The 23,758-nt window shown below is 36.9% G+C and overlaps 1 protein-coding gene across 3 annotated transcripts in view; it reads right to left on the reverse strand.

The window, feature by feature from the left end:
• Positions 1–23,758, reverse strand: part of PBK (PDZ binding kinase) — a 30,108-nt gene that overhangs the window by 2,691 nt on the left and 3,659 nt on the right. For all 3 annotated transcript variants that reach the window (XM_043564811.1, XM_043564817.1, XM_043564801.1), the window contains exons 2-6: positions 21,765–21,842; positions 15,992–16,085; positions 10,184–10,326; positions 9,486–9,655; positions 7,436–7,565 (exon numbers count right to left, since the gene is read on the reverse strand). In XM_043564811.1, the coding sequence (XP_043420746.1) occupies positions 7,436–7,565; positions 9,486–9,655; positions 10,184–10,326; positions 15,992–16,085; positions 21,765–21,822 (595 nt within the window). In that variant the 5' untranslated portion in view covers positions 21,823–21,842. The remainder of the gene's footprint in view (positions 1–7,435; positions 7,566–9,485; positions 9,656–10,183; positions 10,327–15,991; positions 16,086–21,764; positions 21,843–23,758) is intronic.

Consider the following 23,758-nt stretch of genomic DNA (forward strand, 5'->3'; position numbering starts at 1 on the left):
TTCACTTACACCAGCTTTCGGACAGTACACATTGGAAGGCAGTCATGTCCAGTATAAGCTCCCTGAAGGTTTTCCCCCATCCCACCTTGTACCTAAGAGGCACCTAATAGAATGCCCGACTAGGTAAGAGTCTAGACATGGTCGACAAGGGCAGTGAGTCTGGTGATAAGGTTAAGGAGTCAGTCATACCTCATTCTATGTTGGTCAAATTCCTACAGGGATGTACCACACCAAATAGCTTTCTAGAGCTCAGGATTAATACATCAGCTCCAATTGGAGATGCCAGTCAAGTGCATTTCCTATATGTCCGCGGATATTTGCCCAAGCGTGAGATTCGAATTTAAACACAATGGAAGTGGTTCCCCCACATATGTTACTGATCAAGACTGCTTCTCTGTGAAGATGGATTGTTCTGACAAAAGTCTGGTGTGATCATCAACTGATGGTTGACTCATTCCTTTTTGTCAATACAGAAACAATGGATATTTTATTGCCCTTTGCTACATTCAAAAAGGATAAGCAGACATTACCTGATTTAGTTCTCATGGTCATTATGCCAAACTGAAAAATAATTAAACTGGAGCTTCTCCTCATTCTTCAATTCTTAGCCGAAACATTATTTATTTAGGAGGGCCTTTCTCAACATCTAGGCTGTGTTAAGTGGCACTGTCGTGCTTATATAATCCCTTCTATCATAACAGTCATTACGCTGTACATTATTCAAGAGCAGCTTGCTGTCCTAGATTATGCACAGTAAAAGGGTTAAGAACTGAAAAAAACAGAAGAGGAAGGAGAACGTCCAAGTATATTCTACAGGGTGCCTGGGTTGCTCAGTCAGTTGAGCGTCCAACTTTGGCTCAAGTCATGATCTCGCAGTTCGTGAGTTCAAGCCCCATGTCGGGCTCTGTGCTAACAGCTTAGAGCCTGAAGTCTGCTTCAAGTTCTGATTCTTCCTCTCTCTGCCCCTCCCTCGCTCATGTTCTGTCTGTCTCTCTCTCTCTCAAAAATAAACATTAAAAAAAAAATTCAAATGTATTCTACAAGGTCAGCATTGCCCTGATACCAAAACTAGATAAAGACACTACAAAAACAAAAAACAAAAACAAAAAAACCCAATAAAACTACCAGCCAATATCCCTGATGAACATATATGTAAAAATCCTCAATAAAATATTGGCAAACTGCATACAATGGTATAATTAAAAGGATCCTTCACCATAATCAATGGATTTTATTCCAGGGATGCAAAGATGGTTTAGGATCGATAAATCAATCAATGTGATTAACCATACCAACAAAACAAAGGATAAAAATCATATGATCATCTTGAGGCACCTGTGTTGCTCAGTCGGTTAAAAGTGTCTGACTCTCCATTTTGGCTCATGTCGTGATCTCACAGTCCGTGAGATCAGATCAAGCCTTGTGTTGGGTTCTGAGCTGACAGCACAAAGCCTGTTTGGGATTCTTTCTCTCCTTTTTTCTCTGCCCCTCCCCTATTTGCATATGTGCGCTCTCTCTCTCTCTCTCAAAATAAATAAACTTAAAAAAAATCATATGATCATCTCAAAAGATGCAGAAAAGGCTTTTCACAAAATTTGACATCTGTTCATGATGAAAATTCATAAAACAAAGTGGGTTTAGAGGAAATATACCTCAACATAATAAAGGCCATAAATGGAAAACCACAGCTAACATCAGTCTCAATGATGAAAAACTGAGAACTTTTCCTCTAAGATCAGGAACAATGTAAGGATGTCCACTTGTGCCACTTTTATTCAACATAGTACTAGAAGTCCAAGCCATTGTAATCAGACAAGAAAAAAAAAAAAGACATCCAACTTAGTAAGGAAGAAGTAAGCTGCAGATGAGATGATGCTTTGCACAGAAAACCCTAAAGACTCCACCAAAAACCTATTAGAAGTAATAAATGAATACAGTAAAGTTTCAGGATATAAAATTAATATACAGAAATCTGTTGCTCTCTATATACTAATAACAAAGTAGAAAAAGAAATTAAGAAAACAATTCCAGGGGCGCCTGGGTGGTTCAGTCAGTTAAGTGTCCAACTTCAGTTCAGGGCATGATCTCACAGTTTCTAAGTTTGAGCCCTGCATTGGGTTCTCTGCTGTCAGCGCAGAGCCTGCTTCGGATCCTCTGTTTGCCTATCTCCCTGCCCCTCCCCAGCTCACTCTCTCTCTCAAAAATAAACATTAAAAAAAATTTTTTTAAAGAAAATCATTTTAAAAATCATCATTAAAGACAAACAAAAAGCAGAAACCAGACCTACAAATTCAGAGAACTGTTGGTTGCCAGAGGGAAGAGGGATGCGGGGCATGGGCAAAATGAGTGAAAGGGAGATACAGTTTCCAGTTATGGAAAGAATAAGTCATAGGGATGAAAGTTACAGCATAGCATTGTATGGTGACAGATGGTAGCTACGCTTGGGAAAGCATAGCGTAATGTATAGGTTTATCATACACCTGAAACTAACATAATATTGTGTGCTAACTATAATTAAATCAAACTATAATCAATTAATTAAAATCAAGAAAAAATACATACAAAAATTCTTAAGAAAGGGTAAGGACTGTGTCTATCCTATTTTCCTCTATATTCATAATACCTGGCACAGTGCTTGGCCAGACTAAGTATTAACAATATTTGTTAAATAAATAATCTAGAGATAACCACTGTTAAAACTGGGCTTGTCACAGCACACCTTATATTATAGTTGTGAAACATGGGAATATACCACCTATTGAAACACAAAACTTAAAAATAACTTCTAAAGAGGCGCCGGGGTGGCTCAGTTGGTTAAGCATCCAACTTCAGCTCAGGTCATGATCTCGCAGCCTGTGAGATCAAACCCTGCGTTCGGCTCTGTGCTGACAGCTCAGAGCCTGGAGCCTGCCTCATATCCTGTGTCTCCCTCTCTGCCTCTCCTCCACTCACAATCTGTCTCTCAAAAATGAGTAAATGTTAAAAAGAAAAAAAAGAAAAGAAAAAGAAAACTTTTAAAGATTTAGGTGTATTTTTTTCCAAACTTTTCTTAATGTGTACATATTTAAGTGCTATTTTACGATCTGTTCATCTCACTCAATATATCTGGATATACCATTCCTATAAATATAAACCTGTATCATTTTAATAACATTCTATTGTGTGGTGGTACAATAAATTAAACCACCCCTTACTGGTGGACATTCGCCTAAAGTTTTGCATAGTCTATTCTGCTACAATGTATATTTTTATAAGTTAGTACATACACAATTCAGTAAAAAAAGATTAATTTCTCTCCCAGCACCTGTTATTTTTAAAGTGCTTAGGAGTAAAGTTCCTCATAAAGAGAAAGCCTTAGCCCAAGAGAAAAAAGAAGAGAACTGCCGTTTTTTGTTTTTGTTTTTTTAATTTTTTTTTAACGTTTATTTATTTTTGAGAGAGAGAGAGACAGAGCATGAATGGGGGAGGGTCAGAGAGAGGGAGACACAGAATCTGAAACAGGCTCCAGGCTCCGAGCTGTCAGCACAGAGCCCGACGCGGGGCCCGAACTCACAGACCGTGAGATCATGACCTGAGCCGAAGTCGGCCGCCTAACCAACTGAGCCACCCAGGCGCCCCGAGAACTGCCGTCTCTTAATGCATGGCTGGTTTGGTCAGCTATGCTGACTATAAGCATAAATTGCTGAAGCGGAGAGTGCCGGTAAAGGAGCTGTGGAGACATTTCCCCCAGGCTTACAAATGTTTTTTTGAGAAAGCCAGATCAAGTTTTTAATTAAAAGTATGTATTGAAAATAAATGCCCTCAAATATACACCTTCAAGGAAGCACAAACCCAGGGTTTATGGCTTCACAGGATGGGCTGATGCTGGGCACCAGTGAAGATTTCACGTGTTAGTATTTTTATGAGGATTGTTATCATTTTCGTTACTGCTGTGTTTTCAACACTGCATGAGTTTTGATTCTTCTGTCCTAACTCTATTTCTTCTACAAGCCTAAGTCTCTTGGTTTTGCAGAAATTAATATATCGGATTACTATAAAAAATGTCTGCAGTGCCCAATTATTTTTTGGAATATGTTCTTGGGAATGAATTATAGTATCAAAGGGCATTTTGAAAGGGGTTTTTTTTGTTTTGTTTTTTTTAAATATAGATTTCCAAATTGCCCTCTGAAAAGACTGTACCATTGTAGCAGTTACCAGTGCTGTTCATCAAGTAGGTCATACTCTCCCCCATCTGGACACAAAGATGGATGCACTTTTTGGCCTGTCAAGATTGGATGGAGCCATCTGACTTGTTCTGGTCAGTGACTTGTGAAAGAAGTGGCTTGTGTCATTTCTAATCTGGGGCATTTAATTGTTAGTGCAAGACTTGTGGAGCAGCACTTTCCAACAGAACTTTCTGTGGTAATAAAAATGTTCCATATCTGCATTGTCCCAAAATGGTAGGCACTAACCACAGGCAGCTACTGAGCACTTGAAAAGTGGCTAGGGTGGCTGAGGAAATCAATTTTTAAACTTTTCAAATATTTATTAATTTCAATAACTGTATGTAGCTAGTGGCTACTGTACTGCACAGCTCTGGAGCCTTTTTACCCTCCATATGTACAGTGACGGCAGTGTTCCGTATAGCAGATGTTCTAGCCGCTCAGGTCCTAAAAATGAGAATGAAACATAGCCATAATGGATCTGTAGCTTGAATAAGCTGTGGTTGCTTTAAGCCACTGAAGTTTTTGAGGGTGTATGCTACCACAGCAAAACTTATCCTAACCTGAATGATACCTGATATGATACTGAATGATAACCTGAATTGCAACTTCTACTTAGCGTATGAGTACATGTTAAGCTAATTTGGGAGTAAGTCAGCCAAAGACAAATACATGATTTCACTCATGTGTGGAAGTTGAGAAACAAAACAGATGAACATGGGGGAAGGGAAGGAAAAATAAGATAAAGACAGAGAGGAGACAAACCATTAGAGACTCTTAAATACAGAGAACAAACTGAGGGTTGCTGGTGGGGTGTTGGGCGGGGATGGGCTAGATGGGTGATAGGCATTAAGGAGGGCACTTGTTAGGAAGAGTACTGGGTGTTAGATGTAATAATGAATCACTAAATCCTACTCCTGAAAAAATAACATAACATAACATAACATAACATAACATAACATAACATAACATAACATAACATAACATAACATAAAATGGTTTCTAGTTTTAGTGTCCTTCTTAAGCCCAATTTTAATGAATTATTTACCTGTAATTTTTTTCACTACTCTTTTTTAACATCTTAAAATCCTAATCCTCACATCTTAATCCTACAAGGATTAGACTGAGAATGGAAAACAGCTTTATATTTTCTAAAATGTCCACACATCATCATTTACTGACTCAACTACTTCTTTCTCAATACTACTAAACGTCAGTGTTATATAATAAATTTGATATGTTTGGGACTACTGGACTCCTTACATTTTTCTGCCTATTTTGGCAGGAATATCACTGCTTTCACTACTGTGGCTTTATAATACTTAACATCACCTCAGGAAAATTCCTGTTCATCATTCTTTCACAAAATTTTCCTGGCTATGTTTGAACATGTATCAAGGTTGAACTTCACATGTTTACAAACCATGAACTTTGACATGGTCTAAAATAAAACAGATCATGTTGGGATAATGCAGAATTTATGGATTTATTCATTCACTTCTGCTTTCTGTCTCTAAGGCTTCATTTATGTTTTTACCTGATGTGAATTCAAAACTCAAACTTAGTTTCATAAAGGTTAAATAATGAAAATGTTTTGCTTTTAGTATTGACCATATCGAATAGGTTTTGATTTGATTTTCTAAATACAGTATAGCTGGAATTTGATTTCAGCTAAGAATTATTTACAAATATTTTAAATTCTTGAAAAATGTGGGTGTTTTGTTTCCAATTGTGTCACTAATTCTTAGATTTGCAGCACTGAGGACAATGTAATCTCAGGTTCTCTCTTGTAACTTTATGTGCGTTCAGTTTTTTTTTTTTTTTTAATTTTTTTTTTTCAACGTTTATTTTTATTTTTGGGACAGAGAGAGACAGAGCATGAACGGGGGAGGGGCAGAGAGAGAGGGAGACACAGAATCGGAAGCAGGCTCCAGGCTCTGAGCCATCAGCCCAGAGCCTGACACGGGGCTCGAACTCACGGACCGCGAGATCGTGACCTGGCTGAAGTCGGACGCTTAACCGACTGCGCCACCCAGGCGCCCCTGTGCGTTCAGTTTTAATAAATACTTGGATGTATAGAGATTCACCTTATTATCTACTCAGATATTCTACATCTTAGTTTTGTCTATTTGACCTACTAAGGATTGAGAAAATTATGCCAAAAAATCTTACTTGCATCGTTTCATAATTTCTCCTTTATTTTCGAAAGTTTCAACTTGGTAGCAGTTATATAGCCTAAAGGCTCATAACAGTCCTATCTTTATGAATGAATACAGACATCTTTATAAAGTCACTCTATTCATCTTGGCTTTTTTCTTCACTTAACTCGCTGATTTTTACTAGAAATTAAAGTGTACAAAAGTTCTGGGGCGCCTGGGTGGCTCAGTTGGTTGAGCGTCTGACTTCAGCTCAGGTCATATCTCACGGTTTTTGAGTTCGAGCCCGCATCGGGCTCTGTGCTGATGGCTCGGAATCTGGAGCCTGCTTCAGATTCCTTGTCTCCCTCTTTCTCTGCCTCTACCCTGCTCGTGCTCTCTCTCTCGAAAATAAACATAAAAAAAAAAAAAGCGTACAAAAGTTCTAAACAGCATTCATTAACCTTCATTTTACCACACATTCATATGAAGAAGCACATTTAAATGTTATTTATTAAATAACATGTTTAAAGCAGGGACCTTCTTTATGATGCTGGCTCTTGGTTCTTACCAAGATCTTAAATTCACTGAGAATGGTCAGTATTTATATCAAAGAAGGAGTCGAGAATGGTCAGTATTTACATCAGAGAAGGAGTCGGGGCAGGCCAAAGGGCAAGCAGCAGAAGATCTAGCTTTATTAGCACCCCTCTCTCCTCCTTCCACCCATTTCTTCTTCTACCAGTTTCCCCAATCTTATCATTATGCGAAACTAAATGAGTTCCTTTATAAAACCTTATTAAAACTGTTTTCTACTCCCAGATATTTTACCACATAAAAATCCCAAGCCAGGTTAGAAATAGTTCCTAAAGTTATCTTCAGTTAAAGTATATTAATAAAAATGCAATAATTTATATTGGTGTGACAAAGCAGGGGGCTGGAGGCTGGGTGGAAGAGAGACAGGAAAGGACTGGTATTATTTATTGTATACTTTTTATACATAGTTTTTAATTTTAAGTATATAAACTTATTACCTATTTAAATATGTAAAAATTAGAAACCTAAAAATTGCATAAAAATAAAAAAAAAAATACTACTTACCAGTCATATTTTCATCCAGTGGTAGAGAGACTCCTACATCACAGATTTTAATTGTTTCAAAATCACCTTTAATTACAACATTTGAGGACTTTATGTCTCCATGAAGCAGTTTCTTTTCTTGGTGTAGATACTAAAACAGTTGAAATTTAATACATCTGAGCAAATATATAAACTGATAAAAATATAGCATAACCTTCAAACAAAAATAACAACTTGAACTCCCTTCCTGAACTGTAGGATTGTATCTGTTCATCATTTCAAACTATCTGAAGTCAGACCAGGGAACATCCTTTGTTACCATAGTCCGCCATACTGACCAGACCTAAAGGAGTCTTTGAAAATCAATGTCCATTTATAGGTAAGCTAACTTTTTTATTTTCAAACTCATCTCATACTTGTCTATTAAAAGAAGACACTGCAGCTTTAAAAATATACCACAATTGGAGCACCTGGGTGGCTCAGTCAGTCATGATCTCATGGTTCATGAGACTGAGCCCTCCAACAGGCTCTAAGGCGGGGCGGGGAGTCTGCTTGGGATTCTCTCTCTCCCTCTCTCTGCCCCTCCCCTGCTCATGGCTCTCTCTCTCTCTCTAAATAATACAAATATATTTTTAAAAATTCACCAAATTTTCCTTAAGGCTAGTCATTTTTAGAAGTAAATTTGGGATCTTCACAATGAGGCACACTTTTCTCAAATGACTGAGGTGATGCAGAACAGATGACTAAGGGCTACACAGAGGTCACAAGCAGAAGAGGAAGCAGAAATGTAATCTAAGACTATATTTTGTTTTACACACCAACTCTTTCTTAGTAATGCTACTCACGCATTATCAAAAATAATCTTGCTACACTGTTATTTGTTCATCAGCATCTGAGCATCTACTCTGTGAGCTGGGTTTGAAAATACTGCAGAGACAATTTTTGGTATGTATCTTGGAACACTTACTGTGCTTAACTTATTATTTTTTTTAAAAGTTTATTTATTTATTTTGAAAGAGAGAGAGAGAGAGAGAGAGCACAAGTGAGCTGGGGAGGGGCAGAGAGAGAGAGAGAGGGACAGAAAGAATCCCAAGCAGGCTCCACACTGTCAGTACAGAGCCCGACATGGGGCTTGATCTCACGATCTGTGAGTTCATGACCTAAGCTGAAATCAAGAGTCAGATGCTTAACCAACTGAGCCACCCAGGTGCCCCAAAACTAATACAATTATTTTTTTCTTTTATTTATTTTTTAATGAATATAATTTATTGTCAAATTGGCTTACATACTAACTCTTAACATGCGACTTTGATATCAGTATCAATCATGATCCACTTTTGAGTCATTCAACAGTGTTTTAGAACCAGCATTACTTCTGTTTGGTTATTAGGATAAAGAATTCTTTTCCCGGGGTGCCTGGGTGGTTCAGTTGGTTAAGTGTCCAACTCTTGATCTCGCTCAGGTCATGATCTCACCATTTGTGAGTTCAAGCCCCAAGTCAGGCTCCTCACTGACAGCATGGGGCCTACTCTGGATTCTGTCTTCCCCTCTCTCTGCTCCTCCCCTGCTCTCTCTTGCATTCACTCTCTAAAAATATATAAACTTTAAAACAAAAGTTTTCCTTCTTTACACAGTATCTATCAAAAGTCACAACAATTTATTTGCATAACATTGAGAGAGCTTTTTTCATTTAACCCACACATGTAAACTGATGTTCAAAACTTAACATCCCACAAAACAATCTTAAGAGGTTTATTTACATGAAAGAAGGGTTAGGCTGCACCTCCAGGAATAATTACTAAATTTGTGTTAAACTGATTAATCCTTTTAACTACACCTAACACATGATCTCTATAAACAAAACTACCTGGGTTGGGTTATTTCAGGCTACGTAAAGGCTTCAAACAATACTTTGCTGATCAAAACAAGGAAATAGTGCACTATGCAATAGGAGAGTTTATAAAGACTTTAACTTAAGGCAACTACCTCTTTTGGGGGAAAAAAAATCCCCCCTTGTAATTAGGTATATAAAGTCCCACAGAAGTCATTTAAAACATAATGGCATGGTTACCTTTAACCCTTTTGCCATGTTCAAAGCAACTTTTAAAATTATGGCTGCTGGAAAAGGATCTTGGCTGTCTTTATTTCGTTCTTCTATTAAGTCATTTAAAGACTTTTCCCCTCCATATTCCATAGCAAGACACAGACTACCGTCACTGGCTTCAGTGAAAGCACGATAACCTTAAAGAAAACAGGATATTTTCTTACTAGAATAGGGAAGAACAACTGTATTTATGTTTTTTTACAGTGATCGAAAACGTGTCTGGAGTAACACTGACAAAATACAATGAAACCACTATTTATGAAACTAATTCAGTAGATACAATTTAAAATGACTTCAGTGCTTGCCAACAGTATTGCAAATTAAAGTATTTTTAAATGAAATGCTCTATGCCTTCCTAAATATAATGGTTTCACCAGTCTTAATTATATTAGAAAATAAGGAAATTCTCTAAATAAGATCATTGTATATTCCTGAATTCTTTACAGTGCCAGCATCATAATGACTATATCTATTCCCATGAAATTTTAAATATATATAAACATTACAAATATTACATAATAATTTATATTCTAAAACAGTCACAATAATTTGATTCTTGCCAAACTCCACCATCATCTCCATTTTTATTAGTGAAACTGGTTAAGAGATTATTACAAAGTGTCTGAATAAACACACATACTGCTACGAAATAAATTTAAACTTACCTACAATGTTTGGATGATGGAGGTTTTTCAAAATCTTAGCTTCATCTATTAGCCTCTTTTGATACATACTTTGATAATGATCATTACATCTAGGGTTAATCTTTTTCACAGCCCAAGGAGAATGAGACAAACCTCTTGGAGATCTTAAAAAAATAATCAAAAATTATATAGAAAGAATAAGAACCACAATGTATTTCAAATGACTAGGAAGAACTTACACATTTTGAAAAGAGCTCAATAGTAATTTGTTTTAAACATTTTCAAAAAATATTTTCAACTATCAACACCTCTGCTCCATATCCTTTTTAAGGAAGATATCTAGCTAATATATCTGTTAATTATAAGAGAAGCCTGACATCTATTGCTGAAAGGGATGGGTTAAAAAGAGACAATTAGAAGGAAAAAGATGGAATGTTATAAATTTTAAACTTCAAAATTATACTATTTTCTAATTTTTCCATTCCAGCATGTCAGACTACCAACTACTTATCAAACACTTAACTATATGTACCACAGGCAAGTTACAGAATGGTAAATAATAAACATTAATGTCCAAGAAGTTTAAAGAAGAGATGTACAAAAAACATTTGACTCATATATGACCATGCAAAGAATAACAGATTGTTCTTAACCAACAAATATTGTGTCCCTACACTAGCCAGTCCATCCTATACTGTTCACCATCTACTCAAAAGACATATGTTTAAGGAGATAATAAACATACAAATGAGAAAAAAATATAAAGTGTCTATTTTCTAGGAAGATACAGCCATTTTAAGAATATTTAAGGTGTAAACATTTTGAAGTCTAAATAAACAGGTAAAACAAACTCAGGGAAAAGTTTACCTGATAAAGTAGGTAGTTATTTATAGGTACAGCAAATTAACAAGGACAAAGTGTATGCGACATATGGGCACAAAAGCTAATGAAAGAGCCTCAAAAGTTAGAGATAAAAAGTTTAACAATAGGAAGATAAAACAATAGACAGAGCCAAGAACCTACCACTTCATGAACACAGCTCTATGATCACAGGACCTTTTTTCTCTCTTTTTTTAAATCAAAAAAACATGCACTTAAAGGATTGCTAGATTTAATTTACATACATCTATCATACACAAGTTTATCCGAACTATTCTTAAACCTCCAGTTTTAGATAACAACAGTATTTGAAGATGACCTCTTCCATACCATTTTATTATGAAAAATATATTTTTCAGGGTGCCTGGGTGGCTCAGTCTGTTAAACGCCCGTCTCTTGATATCGGCTCAGGTTGTTGTGATCTCTTGGTCCTGAGATCGAGCTCCACTGCAATGACAGTGCAGAGCCTGCTTGGGATTCTCTCTTTCCCTCTCTCTCCGCCCTTCCCCTGCTGGTGTGCGTTCGCACTCTCTCAAAATAAACTTAAAAATATGAAAAATAATACACCACAATTTTACTTGAGGCTAGTCATTTTTAGAAATAAATTTGGGGGGCGCCTGGGTGGCGCAGTCGGTTAAGCGTCCGACTTCGGCCAGGTCACGATCTCGCGGTCCGCAAGTTCGAGCCCCGCGTCGGGCTCTGGGCTGATGGCTCGGAGCCTGGAGCCTGTTTCTGATTCTGTGTCTCCCTCTCTCTCTGCCCCTCCCCCGTTCATGCTCTGTCTCTCTCTGTCCCAAAAATAAATAAACGTTGAAAAAAAAAAATTAAAAAAAAAAGAAATAAATTTGGAATCTTCACAATGAGGCACATGCACACTCTCTCTCAAAATAAATAAACATTAAAAAAAAAAAAGAAAAATATGTATTTCAAGTTTCAAAGGTACCCCTCAACTCCTGAGTGTTTAGAATTCAGTGAACAGGGGCACCTGGGTGGCTCAGTCAGTTAAGCAACCAACTTTGGCTCAGGTCATGATCTCCCGGTTCATGGGTTCAAGCCCCATGTTGGGCTCTGTGCTGACAGCTCAGAGCCTGGAGCCTGTTTCAGATTCTGTGTCTCCCTCTCTCTCTGCCCCTCTCCTGATCACTCTGTGTCTCTCTCTCTCTCAAAAATACATAAACATTAAAAAAATTTTAGAATTCAGTGAACAATTCCATATTTGCCTTTCCATAACATATCTCAATCTACAGACATATTTATGAAATCTGAATAAAATATTTTGCCAAACTATATGTTGGTTTGTTGAAAAGATAAAACAGGCAGATCTTTAATGAGACCGCAGTAGGAAAAAAGATAAAAGAAGACCCGAACAATAATATTGTTAACAAAAACAGCCACAGATTTGTCAGAGATACAAAAATATGTGAATAAATACAACTTTTACCTCAATAAAATTAAAAGACAAAATGGACAAATTTCTAAGAAAACATAATCAAGAGTTTATAATATCCTTGTAACAAACAGTAAGCCTAAATAATTTTACAAGTGAGTTTATTAAACTTTCAAGGAAGCTATCGTTCCATCTTACATAAACTGTTCCAGGGAATAGAAAGAAAGGGGACTATGAATTTAGTATAACCTTAATAAACAAATCAAACAGGGACAGCGAAAATGGAAAATCACAAGCCAATTCCACTTAAATCATATCTGTAAAACTCCTAAAGAGCAAAATGAAGCCAGCAGTTTTATTAAAAAATAGTAATATATCACAACTAAGTTAATTTAGGAATGCAAATTTGATTTAACATAAAAAAATATAGACTTCTAGATTAAAATCATAGCTGGAAACTACACATATGATTTTGATACCTCCCAAGCCCCACTAAAATAAAAGCAAATGGGTATATTAAGACCTATATCCAACAAGAAGAATGGAAATAATGCAGAGGAGACAACACATTTCTGGAAGCTTGGAAAAAAGATTAAAGTAACTGACTTAACAGGCCCAGTGAACTTCCTGAAAGTTACTTAAAAAGCAGGGGCGCCTGGGTGGCTCCGTCGGTTAAGCGTCCGACTTCGGCTCAGGTCATGATCTCACGGTCCGTGAGTTCGAGCCCCGCGTCGGGCTCTGTGCTGACGGCTCAGAGCCTGGAGCCTGTTTCGGATTCTGTGTCTCCCTCTCTTCTGCCCCTCCCCTGTTCATGCTCTGTCTCTGTCTCAAAAATAAATAAACGTTAAAAAAAAAAAAAAAAAAAAAAAAGCATATGAATTCCTAGATGCCCTCCCCAATTCTGTATCACTAGCAGTTGTCCACCTCCTAGTCCCCCGGCTTCTGAAGACTGGAGACTGGCTTTGGAAGGGATAAAGGCAGAGGGTCTTTAACTGAGATTAGTACTGGCACAGTTGAGAACCTGTGAACCACACGAGGAAAGGGTAATTCATGGCCAGATGCACACTAAATGCTCAATGTGTTTTCACATGTGTATATTAATATCCAGATCCGGATACAGAGCACTTATAGCACCCTCAAAAGACTTAGGATGCCATTTTAGAATGGAAAACTTTCAGATAGTTCATTAAAAACAAGACAGACAGGGGCACCTGGGTGGCTCAGTCAACTAAGCATCTGACTTTGGCTCAGGTCATGATCTCATGGTCTTCGGGTTTGAGCCACGTTTCAGGTTCTGCTGACGGCTCAGAGCCTGGGGCCTGCTTTGGATTCTGTGTCTCCCTCTCTCTACCCCTCCCCCACTCATGCTCTGTCTAAAAACTTTTTAAAAAAAGAGAGACAAAAATGAAAAAATAGACATATCAGAAGATGAGGTTGGAGAAATCTCCCAGAAAACAGGGCAAAAAGACAGAGAGAAAAAAGAACCACCACCCCCCCCACGCAAAAGGTAGATAATAGGAATTCCTGATAGAGAAGAGAATGGGGGGTAGGGGGGAAAGGTGGTAAAAACTATCAACAAAGTAATTTAAAAAATAGTATCTTAAAATTTAAGAGTAGGAATTTTCAGATTCCAAAAGGTCCATACCCATGTATGTCATTGTGAAATTTCAGGAACACTGGTGACAAACAGATCATACAAGGTTCCAGGACAGTGGGAGGGACAGATTACATAAAACAGATCATATAAAAAGCTTCAGAAATGTCAAGAGCGCCACTATAAGCTAATAAACAATGGAGCAATGCCCCCGAAATTCTAGAGGAAAATTATTTCCAGAGGAGAATTGTGATCCAGAAAAACAAAAAGGGCCATTCAAGTACATGGGTAAAATGAAAACATTTTCAAAAATGCAAATTCTCAAAAATCTATTTCCTGTGCATCTTTTCATGGGGAGCTACTAATGCCCTCAATCAAAATGAAATGTAAACCAAGAAACAGTAAGATGTAAGATACAGAAAAACAGGATCCGATTCACTAGAGAAGTAAAGGAAATGTCCAGGTTCCCAGTAAAAGAAAATCCCGGGTTGACAGGGCCACATTAGGAGTGGTATGGTCAGGCAGTGAGGGCTATTTTTCAGTATCAACAATGTGAAGCTTTCTAATTAAGTCTCTCATACATAGAACTTTGTTGGCAACACAGTTTACATTTAAGGACATTTTTTTAAAAGGGGGGGAAACGAGACTAACCATGAACCTGTGAGAAATGTTTTCCTTTCAAAATAGTTTGGACAAGAGTTTTTAGACACTAAAGAATGTCCAGAAAATAAATAGCACAGAAACACACAAAGAAGGTGTTTAAACTGCAAAAATTCTTCAAGAATAGCCACTTATATATAATTGCTATGTTATTCTCAATTCATTAGCTTTAAAAAAAATTTTTTTTAACATGTATCTATATTTGAGAGACAGAGACAGAGCACGAGCAGGGGAAAAGCAAAGAGAGAGGGAGGCACAGAATCTGAAGCAGGCTCCAGGCTCTGAGCTGGCAGCACAGAGCCCCAAGTGGGGCTCAAACTCATGAACCATGAGATCATGACCTGAGCCGAAGTTGGATGCTTAACTGACTGAGCCACCCAGGCGGCCCTCAATTCATTAGCTTTTTACTGAAGAAAGCATTTCTATTTGGAAACAACATAAACCTGGATGAAGCTAAGGATACGGTGGAAGTCAGGCTAATTCTAAGAATGCATTAAGGAATATATATTGACCTAAGTTGTTTGCCACTTAAGAAACATGAAACTAGGTACAGAGTAATGAGTCAAAGAAAAAAAAAATTTTGTTTTAAGTTTATTTTTTTATTGAGAGAGAGTGGGGAAGAGCAGAGACAGAGGGAGAGACAGAATCCCAAGCAGGGTCCGCACTGTCAGCACAGAGCCTTGACAAGGGGCTCGATCCCACAAACTGTGAGATCATAACCTGAGCAGAAATCAATAGTCAGACGCTTAATCGACTGAGCCTCCCAGGCGCCCCTACAGAAACAATTTTTTTTAAGAATGTGTTTGTTGACACTTATAATTTCATTTTTCTTTTAACACAAATTTCCTGCTTTAAAATCCTGTATATACCCTTCTCACTTAACAACGACAGAAGAAATAAAAAACTTTACTTCTTTAAATGAGAGCATCTTGAGAAGGCCACTCTCCAAACAGAGATTAGCAGTCATTGACATCCCCCAATATTAGCATCCTTTCTGAGATTTTCTTATTGAGAATCCTGCATTGTTACCATACAGGAACCCCTTTCCTCTATCCCTTTCCCTTCCCACACAAGCCAAGGAAAAATTGTAAATTACCTCTATAGTAACCCATCACCAGGAAGTTAGGAGAAAAGTATACCAGGAAAAACTCTTGACAAATTATAAAATGTTCTAGGACTGGAATATAGCAGTCAGATAAGGTCAGGAACATACCTCAAATCAAAATATTTGAATTTTCATATTCTTTGTCTCCAAGTACAGTGCATCTATGTTTCATGTGAAAAGGTTAATCTGGAATGTTATACTCACCTTTTCATAAGGTAGACATTTACTCCAGTACCAAAGCCAAGCTTCTGCATAAATGGAGAGGCAGGAATATTTATACATGGAGTTGAACATAGTGCTGATGTCAGAAAGAGAAATAAAAAATAGAAAGTTAATGTTTGAAAAGACCTCTACATAAGCATCCTAATATTTTCAACATATGAGTATTAATTGGCATAGTCTTTTGGAGAGCAATCTGATACTATTATCTACCCTAATTTTAAATGGATATCCTTTGACTATGTCTACTTTTGGAGCCCTATCTTATGGCAACACCAAAGCAGGGGTCAGCAAACAGCCTATTTTTGTTTGGCCCACAAGCTAAGATTTATTCTTAGATTATGAAAGTGTTGTGAAGAAATAAATAAAGAAGAATATGAGGGGTGCCTGGCTGGCTCAGTCAGTAGAGCATGTAACTCTTGATCTCGGGGTTGTGAGTTCGAGCCTCATGTTTGGTGTAGAGATTACTTAGAAATAAAACAGTCCATACAGTCCCTATGTGGCCCACAAAACCTGAACTATTTACTATATGCTGTTTGCCAATGATTGAAAGACATCATAGACACACGTGCATGCACACATATATATTTGAATACTGGGGATCTGATTTTGTGACTGCAAAAAACAAACAAAACATCTAAGGAGTCATCACTGGAGTCATAATTATACTATATTTGTATTATAGAGCATGATACAGTCATTAAAAAAGATGAGATAGAGGAGTCCTACTTTTGTTCGTGAACAATTGAACAATCTTCTCATCATGAACAATTAAAAAACTTGATACAAGTTTTCAGACATTTGACAATAAATGTCTGAGAGAAGAAAAACAAATGAGGTAAGGCCTACCATTGCCCTAACTTATTGCTTGAAGGCACTTTCTGGGCTGCAGCACAAAGAAATAGAGCCCAGAAATCTTAATCAAATTTAGAAGATGGAGATCAAGGGTCAAGGAGGCCTAAGAAGCTAGAATTTGTGGAGCAGGGAACTACAGGGAGCCAGAAAATGAGAAAGCTCCAGAGAGCTGAAAAGAGGTCTCCCTTTGTGTGTTTGGTTATCTGACATACGATGAATAGAACATCCCAAAGTCAAGGAAAGCACCAAATGCAAGCAGTAGACTCAACGACAGTCAGAGATCACACAGGTCTAGGAATAGTTCTCTCACCATCAACCAGAGTGTGGTAACTCTGTAACACACAGGGTATTGATTAAAGTCCTCTAAATGGTCACAATTTAATAGTATAGCTATATTTTAGCTCAAGGAAAAGGTTTAGAATAAAGCTTCAAAGCCTCAAAAGAAATAAGCTAATAATGGGCAGGTAACTGGACCATAACAAAATCACACACCTTTGCAAGGAACAAGAAAATATAGCCCTCAACAATGTAAAATGTCCAGCAGCCGAAAAAAATTACCAGGCACGAAAGGAGAAACATAATCCATACCAGGAGAAAAATAAGCCAATAGAAATATACCATAAAATGACAGTAACGGAGACTTTGGAGGTTAAGAACCTTAAAATGTAAATCTTAAAAAAACATACTCAGTAATGTAAAGGAAAATGTGAGCAGAACAAGCAAAGAAGATGTAAAAAAAACAAAAAACAAAAAACAAAAAACAAAACCTCGTGGGACTTCAAGGAATAAAAAATACAATGGATAAGAATAACATCATCTTAGAGGAGAAAGTAACTAAATTTTAAGACAAAGCAACAAAAACTACCAAAATGAAGCACAGAAAAAAAAAAAGACTAGGAAAAATATACAGGGGTGTCTGGGTAGCTCAGTCAAATTTCTGACTCGTGGTTTCAGCTCAGGTCTCGATCTCACAGTTGTGAGACAAAGTCCCCTGTCAGGCTCCTTGCTGGGTGTGGAGCCTGCTTGAGCTTCTCTCTCTCCCTCTGCCCCTCCCCTGCTTGCACATGCTCTTGTGTGTGTTCATACTCTCTCTGTGAAAAAATAATAAAAATAAAGGAAAAATATAAAGAAATCACCAGTGATCTATTAGACAATAGCAAAATAGATTTAATCCAATCACAGGGAATTACATTAAAGGTAAATAGTCTAAACAGTGTTGTCCAATAGAACTCTCTGTCATGATGGAAATATTCTGTATCTGTGTTGTCCACTATGTAGTCACTACATATGTGGTTATTGAGCACTTGAAAAGTAGTACAACTGAGGAACTAAATTTGTAATTGTATTTAATTTTAATTCATTTGAACCTAAATTAAAAAAAAATTTTTTTTAATGTTTATTCATTTTTGAGAGACAGAGAGTGTGTGAGCGGGAGAGGAGCAGTGAGAGAGGGAGACACAGAATCTGAGGCAGGCTCCAGGCTCTGAGCTGTCAGTACAGAGCCCTACGCAGGGCTTGAACCCACAAATGGGGAGACCATGACCTGAGCTGAAGTTGGATGCTTAACCAATCGAGCCACCCAGGTGCCCCATTTGAACCTAAATTTAAATCAGCACATATGGCTAATGACTAAACAGTCCTATTAAGGGCAGAAGTTTCAGAATGGATATAAGCAAAACAAGACATAATTACATGCTGTCTATAATAAACTTACTTTAAATAGAAAAACACAGACGGGTTAAAAGTAAAAAGTTGGAAAACATATGCTTCAAACACTAATCAAAATTAAACCGGATTGGTTCTATTACTATCACATAAAGTGAACTTGAAACAGACAGTACAACACTGGATAAAGAAAGACATTTCATAATAGTAAAGGGGTAAATCATCAGAGGTGCCTGGGTGGCTCAGTCTGTTGAGCGTCCAACTTTGGCTCAGGTCATGATCTCACGGTTCATGGGTTCGAGCCCCACATTGGGCTCTGCTGCCAGCTCAGACCGGGGAGCCTGCTTCAAGTTGTGTCTCCCTCTCTCTCTCTGCCCCTCACCCACTCATGCTCTCTGTCTCTCTCCCAAAAATGAATAAACATTAAAAAAAATTTTTTTAATAAAAAAAAGGGGTAAATCATCAAAAGAAATAACCATCCTAAATGTATAGGTGTCCAGTAACAAGCTTCAAAATACATAAAGTAACCACTGATAGAACTCAAAAGTAAGTAAATCCACAACTGTAGGTGGAGACACCTCTCTCAGTAAGAGAATAAATAAAATCAGTAAAGATAGAGAAGATATGAACGAAACAACCTAAGTAAATCAACCAGCTTGACCTAAATGATATTCATGGAACACTGTACCTAACAGCAGAAAGTATGATCTTTCCAAGTGCCTGAAACATTCACCAAAATAGATAAATGTCAAGTCAAGAAAGAAAATATAAAATACAAGTATCAGACATGAAAAAGGAGATATCACCACAGATCCTACTGACATTAGAAGGGTAATAAGGTATTAAGAGTATACATGGATAACAGTTTGACAACTTGAAAGTGAAAAAATTCTATGAAAAACACTAACAAAGCTTACACAAGAAGAAATAAATGATTTGAAGAGCCCTATACCTATTAACCATGAAGGCACAGTTAATATTTTCCTCCTAAAAGCAGGGAAAGACCTCTCTGACCTCAGCCGTAGCAATCTCTTACTCAACACATCCCCAAAGGCAAGGGAATTAAAAGCAAAAATGAATTACTGGGACCTTATGAAGATAAAAAGCTTCTGCACAGCAAAGGAAACAACCAACAAAAGTAAAAGGCAACCAACGGAATGGGAAAAGATATTTGCAAATGACATATAGGACAAAGGGCTAGTATCCAAAATCTATAAAGAGCTCACCAAACTCCACACCCAAAAATCAAATAACCCAGTGAAGAAATGGGCAGAAAACATGAATAGACACTTCTCTAAAGAAGACATCCAGATGGCCGACAGGCACATGAAAAGATGTTCAACGTCGCTCCTTATCAGGGAAATACAAATCAAAACCACACTCAGATATCACCTCACGCCAGTCAGAGTGGCCAAAATGAACAAATCAGGAAACTATAGATGCTGGCAAGGATGTGGAGAAACGGGAACCCTCTTGCACTGTTGGTGGGAATGCAAATTGGTGCAGCCACTCTGGAAAACAGTGTGGAGGTTCCTCAGAAAATTAAAAATAGACCTACCCTATGACCCAGCAATAGCACTGCTAGGAATTTACCCAAGGGATACAGGAGTACTGATGCATAGGGGCACTTGTACCCCAATGTTTACAGCAGCACTCTCAACAATAGCCAAATTATGGAAAGAGCCTAAATGTCCATCAATTGATGAATGGATAAAGAAATTGTGGTTTATATACACAATGGAGTACTACATGGCAATGAGAAAGAACGAAATATGGCCCTTTGTAGCAACGTGGATGGAACTGGAGAGTGTGATGCTAAGTGAAATAAGCCATACAGAGAAAGACAGATACCATATGTTTTCACTCTTATGTGGATCCTGAGAAACTTAACAGAAACCCATGGGGGAGGAGAAGGAAAAAAAAAAAAAAAAAAAAAAAAAAAGAGGTTAGAGTGGGAGAGAGCCAAAGCATAAGAGACTCTTAAAAACTGAGAACAAACTGAGGGTTGATGGGGGGTGGGAGGGAGGGGAGGGTGGGTGATGGGTAGAGGAGAGCACCTGTTGGGATGAGCACTGGGTGTTGTATGGAAACCAATTTGACAATAAATTTCATATATTGAAAAATAAATAAATAAATAAATAAATAAATAAATAAATAAATAAAATAAAAAGCAAAAAAAAAAAAAAAAATTTCCTCCTAAGAAAACTTCAGGCCACATGGCTTTACTATCAGTAAAGGAAGAAAACCAGTTAAGGAAAAACTATCACTCTACATATACTCTTCAAGAAGAAAGAAACACTTTCCACCTTACTTTATGAATATAGAATACGTTGATATCAAAATCAGAAAGATATTCCAAAAACGGACACCTACAGCCCAATATCCCTTATGAACATAGAAAATATTAGCAAACTGACTGAAGCAATATATAAAATACATCATGACCAAACTGGCTTTACCCCAGGAATGAAAGGTTGGTTTAACATTTGAAAATTAACATAATTTACCACCTTGAAAACTAAAAAAGCAAAATATCCCAATAGATTCTGAAACAGTTCTTGACAAAGTCAACATCCATTCATAACAACCCTCAACCTGATGAAGGAGAATAGAAGAAAATAAAAGTAAATCCCTCAACCTGATAAAGGATAACTATGAAAAACCAAAATCTAACTTCACTAGGAACAAGCAAGTATCCACTTGCACCTCTTCTATTAAAAAATATACTAGAGCCAGTGACATAAAGAAAGAAAAAGGAAATAAAATACAGACTGGTAAAGAAAAAAAGTAACACTGTATTTATTTATCTAAGACAGTACCTACTATGTATATAATAGCCTCAGCAATCTCTAAAAAAGCTAATAGAATAAGTGACTTTAGCATGGTTTCAGGATACTATTTGTTGAAAAGATTACCCTTTATCCACTGAATTGCCTTGGAAAATATCTTTCCCTACCAGGAGCACTGCATGTATGAGAAGAGGAAAGATAAAGTAGTTCCTTAATGGTTCAAATTGATTCTTCACCAGGGAGAACCTCCAAATCTATTAGGAGGTCAACAAAATTAGCCAAAAGATGGCCAAACCCAGGCCTACAAAATAAGTCTTGTTAAAATCAACATTATAAAGACTTATGCTAAAATTACTTGTGTATGATAAATAATAACTAGAGGATCAAACTCTAATAATACTAAGACACTTCTAATAACAGTAACAATGAAGAAAGATTTTATATCTTACCAGATTTCTTTTTTTCAGATAATTTGCTTGGTGTCTTGAAATTATTGATTTCTTCCATTGTAATAATCACTCTAGGTCCTATGATGAAAACAAATTGAAAGTTACACTCCAGTTCTGCAGAATACAACTCTCATTCATGAAAAAAAAATATCCTATAACACTATGACTCATTTTATCATATAAACATAAAATTTGAGAACTGAAAAAGACCATAACAAATATTTACTTTAATTTTATCTACAATGAGAAAATTAAAATCTAGAGAGGTACAACTACTTACCCAAGGTCACTGTTTATTTGTTTGTTTGCTTGAATTAAAAAGCAATATATGCACTTGGTAAAAAAAAAAAAGGTAATATATACATTTGGTTAAAAAAAAATCACCTAGTACAAAAAGGTGTAGTTAACTTTCCCTCTCACACTTCCCAGGGGCCATTGTTCATAGGTCTTTTATAAGCTTTAAAGAAACTTGTCTATGCAAGAGGCATTCATTTATAATAGCCAAAAAAAGGAAATAGAAGTATTCATCAGATGATGAAAAAACAAAATATGGTATACAACACACACAAGAGAATATTATTCAGTCAGAAGAAAGAGTCCTGATGTATACTGCAAAGTGAATGAACCTTAAGAACATTATGCTAAAGGGAAAGAAGCCAGACACAAGACGCCACATGCATGATTCCGTTTACACAAAACGTCCAAAATAAGCAAATCCACAGACAGAAATTAGATTAGTAATTGCCAGGAGCTGAGGAGAATGGAGAACATAGAGTGACTGCTAGTGGGTATGGGGTATCCTTTTGTGATGATAAAAATGTTCTAAAATTAGGTATTGACTTAACATATTCAACTCTGACTATTCCTAATAAAACCACCAAATTGTATCCTTTCAGAAACTGAATTTTATTTTGTGTGAATTATATCTCAATAAATTCTGTAAAAATTATCTATTAACAGAAAATGTACATACTTCATATACAAGCAATTAATCTAAGCTTTTTATTTCTTCTGTAACATATTTCTTAAGGAATCTTTTAAATAAAAACTTTAAATATTACTTTTTCTTTTTAAAAAAAAGTTAGGTTTCATATCAGATCTATTGTAAAGCAAACTGTCACTACATGTCTATAAGCTTGCTTGGTTTGTATCCAAAGTATATAAAGAACTTATACAACACCAAATAATAATTCAATTAAAAATGGGCAGAAGACACGAACAGACAATTTTTCCAAAGAAGACATAGATGGCCAACAGGCACATGATGAAAAGATGTTCATCATCACCCCATCAGGGTAATGCAAATCAAAACCACAATGAGGTATCACCTCACACTTGTCAGAATGGCTAAAATCAAAATCACAAGAAACAAGTGTTGATGAGGTTGTGGAGAAAAAAGAACCCTCATGCATTGTTGGTGGGAATGCAAACTGGTGCAGCCACTATGGAGGACAGTATGGAGGTTCCTCAAAAAATTGCAAATAGAACTACCCTATGATCCAGTAATCTCACTAGTGGGTATTTACCCAAAGAATATCAAAACACTAATTCAAAGGGATACATGCACCCTGAAGTCTATTGCAGCATTATTTGCAATAGCCAAATAATGGAAGCAACCCAAGTGTCCATCAATAAATGAATGGATAAAGATGATGTGGTTTATACATGCAATGGAATATTAGCCATTAAAAAAGAATGAAAGCTTGCCACATGCAACAACATGGATGGATCGAGAGAGTATAATGCTAAGTGAAATAAGCCAGTCAGAGAAAGACAAATACCATATGATTTCACTCATAAGTGGAATTACAAAAAACAAAACAAATGAACAAAGGTGGCAGGGGGAAACAAAAACAAACCAAAAAACTGACTCTTAACTATAGAGAACAAGTTGGTGGTTCCCAGGGGGAAGGATGGGGAGGATGGGTGAAATAGGTGAAGAGGATTAAGAGTACACTTATCTTGGGGTGCCTGGGTGGCTCATTCGGTTGAGC

This window comes from Prionailurus bengalensis, chromosome B1, assembly GCF_016509475.1.
Source record: "Prionailurus bengalensis isolate Pbe53 chromosome B1, Fcat_Pben_1.1_paternal_pri, whole genome shotgun sequence".
Taxonomy (NCBI): Eukaryota; Metazoa; Chordata; class Mammalia; order Carnivora; family Felidae; genus Prionailurus; species Prionailurus bengalensis.